The following is an 11,206-nucleotide window of genomic DNA, read 5'->3' as shown; positions in this document are numbered from 1 at the left end:
AGGTCGGATTGAAGCGGCGCCGGAAGTGAAGTCTGCGCGCAGCTCTTGAACTTTTTGTGCCTCTAGGGCCCTAAGTGACTCTTCCTAAAAGAAAAAGGGCGGAGGCGGCGCATGGTGCTTCGCGGATGTGACGTCAGGTAACCGGAAGTCGCGATGTTGGGGCCTAGAGAAGCCGCCGAGGCCTGGTCGCCTCAGCAGCCATGGGGCCGGTGTCCCGTTCGCGGAGCCCCCTGGACTCTCCCGGATCACGTCGGGGACGAGAAAACGGCTCGGCCAGCCCGTCTCCGTCCAGGCACAGCCGCAGCCGGAGGTCTCGCTCTCGGGAGCGCAACGGCTTCCGTCGCCCGCATCACTTCGGTTACCGGCACGACCCGGAGCACTACGGCAAGGAGCAGGAGGAGTCGCTGCGGCAGAGGCGAGTGGCGGCTCCGGCCCGGCTCCGGGGGTTGAAAAACCGTGGTTGTTCTTGTTTATGGTTGGTCTCGCTGTCAGCCAGATGTTGACTTTGGGTTTTCGATCCTCCTGTGTTATTTTTTATTATTATTGTTCTTGTTTTGTTGTATTACAATTAAGTATTATTTACTATTACTGTCATTACTATTAATAGTAATAATAGTAATGTAATAATAGAAGATAGCACAGGGGGACCCAAAACCCAAAGTCAACAGCTGGCTGACGACTATTAATAGTAATAATAGTAATATAATAACAATAATAATAAATAGCACAGGGGGACCAAAACCCAACGTCAACATCTGGCAGACGACTATTAATAGTAATAATAGTAATGTAATAATAATAATAGATAGCACAGGGGGACCCAAAACCCAAAGTCAACATCTGGCACACGACTATTAATGCTAATAATAGTAATGTAATAATAATAGCACAGGGGGACCCAAAACCCAACGTCAACATCTGGCAGACGACTATTAATAGTAATAATAGTAATGTAATAACAATAATAATAGATAACACAGGAGGACCCAAAACCCAACGTCAACATCTGGCAGTCGACTATTAATAGTAATAATAGTAATATAATAAAAATAATAATAAATAGCACAGCGGGACCCAAAACCCAATGTCAACATCTGGCAGACAACTATTAATAGTAATAATAGTAATGTAATAATAATAATAGCACAGGGGGACCCAAAACCCAAAGTCAACATCTGGCAGATGACTATTAATAGTAATAATAGTAATATAATAACAATAATAATAGATAGCATAGGGGGACCCAAAACCCAAAGTCAACATCTGGCACACAACTATTAATGCTAATAATAGTAATGATTATAATGCGCACCAAGGACCCCTCGATTTTATTATTTACCCCCTCCATGGTTACCCTCATTGGGTAATAACAGTAAAATAATAATACCATAATAGTAATATTACTATTAATAGTAATACTAGTAATAAATATTGCTACTATTACTATTATTGCTACTGCTGCTATATTATTTATTACATTACTTTATTATTTTATTTTATTTTACTGTTACTATTGCTCCACAACAAGGGTAACCATGGAGGGGGTTAATAATAATATTGAGGGGTCCTTGGTGCTGTCTAAGCTTGGTTGTGTTCTTGCAAACGTTTCGTGACACAAATAAGTAACATCATCAGTGCTAGTGTTTGTTCTCGTTTTATTAGAGCGAGAATATAAGCAGAGAGTCAACCCCATACTCTACTAGCACTGATGACGTAACCTAGTTATGAAAAATCTGTAAGAAAACATCCAAGCTTGGAGACCATCAAAGGACCCCACAGTTCAACCGTGAGCTACAAATATTCTCCTCTTTCAGTATTATTATTATTGGGCATGTGGTATTTCACAGCAGTTGGAGAGGAAGGGTGATCACTCTGTTTGGGAGGGAAAAAGAAATATTGGTTCAAAGATGAAGCAACATATGTTACTGCAGCAAAGGATTTTGTGATCCTTTGTAACTCTTTTGTATGTATTGTATTGTAGGAGTCTATTGATTACTAAAGGGGGAGGGGTGTTTGATAAGTATAAAACACAAGGCAGATTTTTTTATATATATGTATATATATATATATACATATACATATATGTTTTCTGAGGTTTTCACGGGTGTTTGTATGTAGGTCTTTTGTTGTTCGGGTTTTCTCCCATGTAAAATTGGAAGTGTCTTGGCGACGTTTCGATGAAGTCTCATTCGTCGTCTTCAGGCTTCAGCTTCGTGCTTCTGGGATCACACATTGCTCTCAGAAGCGGCTGAAGCCTGAAGATGACGAATGAGACACATACATACATACATACATACATACATACATACATACATACATACATACATACATATATATATACATACATACATACATACATACATACATACATACATACATACATACATACATACATATTAATTAGTGTGTTTTGAGGTTTTATTTATTTGATCAAATTTTTGGCTCATCTCCCTAAAAGAATTAACCTGGACACTGATCAAATAAAATATTAAAACTCAAAAATAGGATATAAAATTTAAGACCACAATCCTGTTGATTTAATTTATCGATTAAAATTCAGTGTTAAAAGTTATTTAAAAGCTGGGCAGAAGGCTTTCAAAATGCTAACCAGCCCCAGGAGGATAATTGGGGGAGTCCTTTTCTTGAAAATCTGAGGGCTTCATCCACCATCTTTCTGATTGTGCGTTAACATTTAGGTTTGAAGTGAAGGTGATTTCAATTTCCTGCAGTTCTGACTATTAAATATATATACGTTTTTTTACAGACGACTAAATGAGAGAGAACGAATAGGCGAACTAGGAGCACCTGAAATCTGGGGACTCTCACCAAAACTTCCTGAGCCAGAGTAAAACTTGCATTTAATTTAAGTTACCTTTGTATTTCACCATGGGCACTTTAATTGATAGATCTTTAAGATGATATTCTGCTTTTAAATCTAGTTCTGATGAACATACTCCTGCAGAAGATGAAGATGGGTCATCTAAAAAAAGCAGCACTTCCGAGTCCAGTTCAGAAGGTACACCGATGTGCTTAAGATGAAGGTTGACTACATCAGTAATATCTGTGGAGAACTCATTCTACTTTCAGTTATAAATGGCATTTCCAAAATTGTCCAAAATAATTGGACAATTATTTTCTTAAAAAATAAAAAACAGGGATAGAATCACGATCACATGAAGTGCTAATACCACTTTATAATGCCTTGGTAAGGCCACACTTGGAATATGGCATCCAGTTTTGGTCACCATGAAGTAAAAAAGAGGTCAAGACTCTAGAAAGAGTGCAGAGAAAAGCAACAAAGATGATTAGGGGACTGATGGCTAAAACATATGAAGAACGGTTGTAGGAACTGGGTATTTCTAGTTTGATGAAAAGAAGGACTAGGGGAGATATGATAGCAGTCTTCCAATATCTCAGGGGCTGCCCCAAAGAAGAGGGAGTCAAACCATTCTCCAAAGCACCTGAGGGTAGAACAAGAAGCAATGGGTGGAAACTAATCAAGGAGAGAAGCAACTTAGAACTAAGGAGAAATTTCCTGACAGAACAATTAATGAATGGAACAACTTGCCTCCAAAAGTTGTGAATGCTCCAACAATGGAAGTTTTAAAGAAGCTGTTGGATAACCATTTGTCTGAAGTGGTGTAGGGTTTCCTGCCTAAGCAGGGGGTTGGACTAGAAGACCTCCAAGGTCCCTTCCAACTCTGTTATTTTATTCTAATTCCAAATTAGTACTTCTGAACTCAGGAAAAGCATGTGTTCTTTGAAAACTATAGATGTGGTGTGATGTTTCTTCTTTTTGCTGCAATGATCTGTTTTCCTATATTACTCTGAAAAGTTTTTTTTTTAAAAGACAGGTACTTACAGGGAGTCCTCGACTTACAGTAGTTCATTAAGTGACCATTCGAAGTTACAACAGAATTGAAAAACTGTTTTCCAGACTTATGACCGTTGCAGCATCTCCACAGTCAAAGGGATCAAAATTTGGATGCTTGGCAACAGGTTCATATTTATGACGATGACCCGGGGTTATGTCATCTTGTTTTGTGACCTTCCGACAAGCAAAGTCAATAGGGAAGCCGGATTCACTTAACAACGGTGTTACTAACTTAACAACTGCAATGATTCACTTAACTGTGGCAAAAAGTCATAAAATGGAGCAAAACTCGCTTAACAAATGTCTCGCTTAGCCACAAACATGTTGGCCTCACTTGTGGTCATATGTCGAGGACTGCCTGTAACTGTGTCTTTCACTTCTGGAATTGACGATCGGTGGATCATACATCCGGAGGGAGCACATTAGAATGAATTGTTTGGAAATTGAGTCATGGCAACTGGATTTTATTTATTAAAAATAAATCTATCCATTTTATTAAAAATCCATTCAACTTCCAGAGAATTTTGTCTGGGTGACTTAAGAATCTTTATTTATTTATTTATTTATTTATATGTTTATACTTTTATATTTTATATTTTCATATTCATTGGCATATTAGAATGGTTTATCTGATTATCAACCAGATACTTTTCAAATGTTCTTTTTAGAGGAAGAGAAGAAAAGGAAGAGAAAGAAAAAGAAGAAAAAGGCTGCAGCACGTAAGTATCAAATTACGTGATACTTGGGAATAACGTTCTTCCTTGATTTGGATTATATACGGGGGGGGGACGGGACTCCATATTTTTCCTGAAATTAAAAAGGAATATAATGAGTTGGATTCAGTTTAACGTTTAAGTGTCTTTTTATTGTTCCGTTTGGTTCAAATAATATGTCACCTGTACTTTCAAGAGTTTTGCTTAGTAGAGAATCAGTATATCATGCCAGCAATTCTTTATTTCAGAGGTCTCCAACCTTGGTCCCTTTAAGACTTGTGGACTTTAACTCCCAAAGCTGGCTGAGGAACTCTGGGAGTTGAAGTCCACAAGTCTTAAAGGGACCAAGGTTGGAGACTCCTGCTTTATTTTATCATTAAACTAATGGGGGAATTAAATATATAAAAAAAATCTCAGATAGTACAGTATATATATCTGGAACGGGGATTTATCCTTGGCAATTTTTAAGACTTGTGGACCTCAACTCCCAGAATTCCCCAGCCAGCAGCTCATATTTACTTACACAGCATGTCCATGTGATTCACTGACTGCTGCTACAGTCTTACTGCTCCAGGGCTTCCTCTGCTTTATCAGAACAAGAGAAAGCGATTGATTTAAGGTCATCCTTGTAAGATTCGCAACAGGATTAGATCTTAATCTTTTTGATTCATTCCTCGTCTGATTGCTCCCGTTGCTAGTTTTTATCTCTCTTGAAAACATAATCAGGTTTTAAGATTTCTTTCTTGTGTCTCCCCCCACCTTTTTTTTTCTCTCTCTATTTAATACTTCAGGTGAGGAAGAGAAGAAAAGAGCCAAGAAGAAGAGAAAGAAGCATAGAAAGTAAGAATCCTTTTTAAAATAATCGGCATGCTTCCTGTATTGAATATTACTGTGTTTTTTGGAGTATAAGATGCACCTTTTTTCCCCGAAAAAAGAGGGTGAAAATCTGGGTGCGTCTTATACTCTGAATATAGCCCCACCCAGCTTCTCAAATGGAGGTTTCAGAGGCTGAAAAAAGCATCAGAAACGAAGCTTCAGAAAAAAAGCCCCCAAACAGAGCTTCAGAAAAAAAAGCCTCCAAACAGAGCTTCAGAAAAAAAAGCCTCCAAACAGAGCTTCAGAAAAAAAGCCCCGAAATAAAGCTTCAGAGACCTTTTTTCTGAAGCTCTGTTTTGGAGGCTTTCAGAGACAGATTTTTTTTTTTTTCTGAAACAGTTTCAGAAATTTTAGAGACAGAAAAGAAAGCAAAAAAAAAAACAAGGCACAGAGCTCACAACCAAAGAATCTGTTGCTAAAATTCACCTCTGGAAACAGCAGATTGGGAATATTCCGGGAGGCCGATCCACCTGCCAATCAGCTTTTTTCTTATTTTCCTCCCTAAAAACTAAGGTGCGTCTTTTACTGCGGTCTGTCTTATGCTCCGAAAAATATGGTATATAATTCTTCCCTTAACTGCCTAAGGACAAGCCAAAAATCTGTCTTGTTAATGAGATAACGGCTAAAACATTGGTTTAACTTTCAACTTTTGTTATTGTTTAAAGGAAACCAATTCTTTCAATTGGTTTTCTTTCCTTTCTTGACTCCTTATGGAATTTCAACTTATTCCCTTCAGTTCTTGAATTTTTTCAGTTCTTGAAATTGTTAATATCAACAGTTAATATTCTGGGGAAAGCTGTAAAGAGAACGAATGTGGTCTGTTGCTTCAGCCTAATCCCTAAAGTTAAGTTCCTTTTAAATATCAGGGTGGTTTACTTCCAGCTGCACAATTATGAGATTGCAAAAGAGAGAAACCACGTGAATTTTGTTTGGGCTGCGTGCCACATTACTTCGTCTATACTGGTATTTTTATATTGGTACCAGGGACAAATTCCTTGTGTGTCTAATCACAGTCGGCCCAAATAAAGTATTTAGTTCCATTTTTCAAACTTGGCACCTTTAAGATGTGTGGATTTCTTAACCCTCAGAATTCTCCAGCCATCATGTTGAAAGTCCACCTGTCCTAAAATTGCCAGGCTTCCAAAAAAAACACCCACCAATCTCCAGGAGCAAATAAAACGTAAAACTATATTTATGTCGGCTAGAAAGAAAAAAAAAAAGAACGAAAAGCTAGCGATCCTAACCTGCTATTGCCCATTTGCAGGCGGCGCTGTAACCAAAATACAAAATATTCTCGTTCGTAATCGTTGGTTTTTCTCTCCCTGACCATGGCTCTCCAAACTGATCCGCGCTCTCTCTCTCGTTTAACGATCAGGAAAAAGAGCAAGAAAAAGAAGAGTAAGAAGAGCAGGAAGGATTCTAGCGACTCGAGCAGCGAAGATTCTGACGAGGGAGCGCTACATGGGGACGATCTCTGGATTGAGAGATCAAGTAGGTGGTTGCCACTGAGGGGGGGATAACTAAAATCAAGTGACCTTGCATCCTTTGGGTTAAGAGAGAGCCACTCATCTCAGAATCTTTCTGTTGTGACCGAGGCCCAAGTAGTGATTACTAAACACAATTCAGTCCTCAACAAACTTATCTTATTAAAAAAGGCTGAGAATTAATTCATTCTCGGCTTCGTTCAAAACAAAATTCTTCATAACCAGTCTGTCAGCCTTATCACCAAATTTTGATGTCTTTGGCAACTTGTCAAAGACTTTTCTTGGCAAAAACCCCACAAAGTTTAAGAGACATTGACAAGAAGCAATGGAATCAACGTTGTTTTTCTATAAAGAACCCAACAGCTCGTTGCTGCTCTTTCAAGCCTTACGGGAGTGGCCAATCATCTGGCCTTACTCCCGAGTCATCCTCTTTGCTTTAGCTGCTCTTGCCTTCTGGCAGCTCTTTGGATGCATGCACTAGGAAGAGGCTCCTCCTGTTCCTCTGCCTCTCTGCTGTCTGCCGCTGGAGGCTCCGGAGTCTGCCCATCGCTTGCAGATGGCCCTGGCCCCATCTCTGCCTCCAATGCAGAGTCCTCATCCGGGCCTTCCCCTGACTTCAGGACTGGCCCACTGTCCTCCCCAGCCTCCTCACTGTCTGACTCCGCTGCCAGGTCCGCAGGCTGCTGGCGGACCACAACAGTTTTAAAACTCAAGCTCATTTCATTGGGGAGATTACTAGCTGAGGGTATTCATCTGGCTGGCGTCCTGTCACTGTGTGAGACTGTTTGGAAACTGAAACAGTATTTGCTGTGTGAGCAACAAGGAAGAAGACATCAAGGAGCCTGGGCGAGGCTTAGGTCAACTGTTCTAAAGCTGCATGCGGTGCTGATCTCTGAAACGGAAACTCCTCTCCTCTGCTTGTGTTTTGCTTGCTGCTGCAAACTCCGACAGTACTTGCAGACTGTTTGCAGGGCGAACACCCAGGTCAGCTTCAGCACATGATGGCAGCCTGATTCAGCATGAGCAGCTGATTGGCGGGTGGATCGGCCTCCTGGAATACCCCCAATCAGGTGTTCCAGGCTGCAGGGATCGCTGCCTCCGTGCCTCGCGTTTTTGGCTACATTCGGTGTATAAGACGCACCCAAATTTTCACCCTGTTTTAGGGTGCGTCTTATACTCCGAAAAATACGATACATCCTCTCTTTATTTTTTCCACAGTCTCCTGGATTGTAATTTTTAGGCTTTCTCCCGTAAAACGGGACTTTATAATGATTGTTTCTTAATGATGTATACTGTCTCAGCCTTCATGGGTTTTTTTTCCCTCCCCTGTTTATTGCAGAAAACACGGATGCCATCGATTTTATTGGCCCAGAAGCTCCCATCACTCACGCTTCTCAAGACGACCGCCCTTTGAAGTGAGTGCTGCCCGCCTCCCTCCGTGGCCGATAACAGACTAGGAGGGAGCCGAATGGTCGTAGATACAGATCCCACACAGAGGGCGAGCTGTAATACCAGGCTGGGAGGGGTGGGGGACGACATGACAGAGTGAGAGCAACCCATATTTTCTCTCTTTTTTTTGTACTTGCTGCTCTTCACATCGCCATTCCTTTTCTCCCCTGAAGCTACGGTCACGCTTTGCTGCCCGGTGAAGGTGCCGCCATGGCCGAGTACGTCAAGGCGGGCAAGCGGATCCCCAGGAGAGGCGAGATCGGCCTTACCAGCGAAGAAATTGCTTCGTTTGAGAAATCCGGCTACGTTATGAGTGGCAGCAGGTAAACGACCTGGTTAAAAATGGCTGCGAGGGACAAGAGCTAGCCTCGGCTTTGATTGGCCCTCCCAAAAGTCCCAGGGCAATCTCGGAACAAAGAATACATTGGATTGGATTCTGCCTCTATTTTATACCGGATTGGAATGGAATGAATAGAATAGAATAGAATAGAATAGAATAGAATAGAATAGAATAGAATAGAATAGAATAGAATAGAATAGAATAGAATAGAATAGAATAGAATAGAATATTTTATTGGCCAGTGTGATTGGACACACAAGGAATTTGTCTTGGTGCATAAGCTCTCAGTGTACATAAAAGAAAAGATACCTTCATACAATGAATGTTTGTGTTGCTGCAGAGAGTTTCCCCCTTCGGGATCTTTTTGTGTGGGTCAGGGGAGCAGAAATTCTGACTTGGGATCTGCTTCAGCCTCCTGTTATGGGGCTTCGGGCGAAGGATGGAGGGAAGGGCCGCTGGTAGGGAAGAGCCAGAAGGCCTTGTTCCAGTGGGATTGCCTCATGGCCTGGAACTGGCTGACCATCTCAGCCCACTGAGCCGCCAGGCGCCAATACCTGGCCTTGCAGTCTGGCCTTGCAGTCCCGCAGGTCTTTCCTCTGGAAAGCCTATGCTCCTAGTCCTCAGGTGCTTCTGCTGAGCCTCCTTCAGATCCAATTTGAGCTGAGCCAGCTGTTTTGCCAACTCTTTCTCATGGTGGCTGCTTATCTCCAACAACTACTTCCTGTTGGGGCCCTAAGGAGCCCAAGCGGGCAGGCGGGGAGTAGCGAGTAGAGGCTGGCAAGGTGCCCCTCGACATGAGTGACGTTGAGTAGGCCACACCCACCCAGTCACATGACCACTTTGCCACGCCCACCCAGCCAGTCATTAGGCAGATCATATTAGCGGTCCATGGGATTTAAAATTATAAATTTAGTGACCTCTGCTCTAGGTGGCTGTCTTTCCCACACCATTCTTAACAGTTCCCGTACACTAGTAAGGAGATTGGAGGGAACGGAAATGGCTGAAATGTAATAAAAATTCTCTTGTCGCCGGTTGATGCCGTGATTTCACCAATGGGCACCGTTTCTCTCCTTAGGCATCGGCGAATGGAAGCAGTACGTCTGCGGAAAGAGAACCAGATCTACAGCGCAGATGAGAAGAGAGCCCTAGCCTCTTTCAACCAGGAAGAAAGGCGAAAGAGAGAAAACAAGATCCTCGCCAGCTTCCGGGAAATGGTCTACCGAAAAACTAAGGGGAAAGATGAGAAATGAACGGCGTGTCCTCATTAGTGACGGGCAAATGGGTGGGTGGGGCCTGACACTGGCTTGTGCTCCAGCAATTTGGGGGAACCGTCCGTAGATATCCAGCTTAGGAACCCTAATTGGTCTGTTGAGGAAGCCTTGGAACTAACTTTCATGGGTCTTTCCAACTTGCAATCCAAGTTATGTTTAACCAAAGCGGGCCAATCGGTACCACCATAACGCCAAGAAGCTACTGAGAATACTCTTGTGTCTTTGTGATTGAGAAAGTAGCACTTTAAAAAAAAAATCAGTTGGAGCAAAAATGTCCATTTATGGGAGTTCAGTCAAGACTCTTTTCTATCGACTTTGACAAGAAGAAAATATTAAGCCCTGAATGGAACAAGTTCTTTTATAGGACGAGTGTGTTTTGTGCAAAATGGCCAGAACGTACCCTGGGTTCTAACTCTTTGCACCTAAAAGTCAGAAATAGCTTTAATGTTGACGGTTGACTTTTTAGGCTTCCTGCCTCGAACAGACCCACAAATATGAGTGGATTGTTAAGAGAAAAATGTGTTTAAATCATGATCTTGTTTTCTGGCTCAGACCGTCAAACGTGGGTTGTCTCCTACAGACACCTTGTAAATAGGAACACAAAATATTCTTTTGACTTTGAGATTTTTTTTGGCAGATGTAATACTGCATTAAGTCGTTGCATTTTGCAAGCAAGAATGCTTTGAGGAGCGGTAAATATATTTCCTGCTCCACTAAGAGTAAATAGGTTTTGGTTATTTTTTTGCAACACAGATGTGATGAATATCCACCTGAATAAGTTTGTTAACCCTTTAGTTCCTTCAGTGGCTTTATAGATAAAATATGTGGGTTGGAATTCAAAGTCCATGTACCAACTGTCACTTATTGAGGGTTTTTTTTGTGTTTCTGTTCCCTTTTGTAAATTTTGAGTGTACCCTAAACTTTAGAAGCAAAGCTAGAGCCACATTTTGAAACAAGGAAGGAAATCGCAATACATCTGGGGTAAATAAACCCCCAGCATCAAAGACAGCTTTATTGAATACATTCTGGACATAACTTTTTTGCACAGTTCCGATATGATACACCACTTTTAAACTGTATTTTTAAAATTAAAATGCCCTCCCTAACGACAAATGGCTGCGTGTTATTTTTTGCAGCTTTGCCAGTTATTTGTTCAATAGATGTCTATCCATCTTTTCTTGGAATTCGAGGTTGCATAC

General features: G+C 41.4%; 1 protein-coding gene across 1 annotated transcript; it reads left to right on the top strand.

Annotated features, from left to right (window-relative positions):
• Positions 1 to 129: 129 nt before the first annotated feature.
• Positions 130 to 11,120, top strand: NKAP (NFKB activating protein). The gene is made up of 9 exons (XM_058196786.1): positions 130 to 415; positions 2,765 to 2,845; positions 2,940 to 3,016; positions 4,543 to 4,593; positions 5,379 to 5,427; positions 6,839 to 6,954; positions 8,287 to 8,362; positions 8,570 to 8,719; positions 9,812 to 11,120. Exons 1-9 carry the CDS (start codon positions 201 to 203, stop codon positions 9,984 to 9,986), a joined length of 990 nt encoding a protein of 329 aa, XP_058052769.1. The 5' UTR covers positions 130 to 200; the 3' UTR covers positions 9,987 to 11,120.
• The last annotated feature ends 86 nt before the right edge of the window (positions 11,121 to 11,206 follow it).

This window comes from Ahaetulla prasina, chromosome 11, assembly GCF_028640845.1.
Source record: "Ahaetulla prasina isolate Xishuangbanna chromosome 11, ASM2864084v1, whole genome shotgun sequence".
Classification (NCBI taxonomy): Eukaryota; Metazoa; Chordata; class Lepidosauria; order Squamata; family Colubridae; genus Ahaetulla; species Ahaetulla prasina.
This window is presented reverse-complemented; position numbering and strand designations above follow the sequence as displayed.

What these genes read in the sequence shown, in the direction of transcription:
- NKAP (XM_058196786.1), top strand. Translation starts at nt 201, where the DNA reads ATGGGGCCGGTGTCCCGTTCGCGGAGCCCCCTGGACTCTCCCGGATCA. An exon ending in GAGGAGTCGCTGCGGCAGAG is followed by an intron (nt 416 to 2,764) that starts GCGAGTGGCGGC and finishes GTTTTTTTACAG; the next exon opens with ACGACTAAATGAGAGAGAAC. An exon ending in CAAGACGACCGCCCTTTGAA is followed by an intron (nt 8,363 to 8,569) that starts GTGAGTGCTGCC and finishes TCTCCCCTGAAG; the next exon opens with CTACGGTCACGCTTTGCTGC.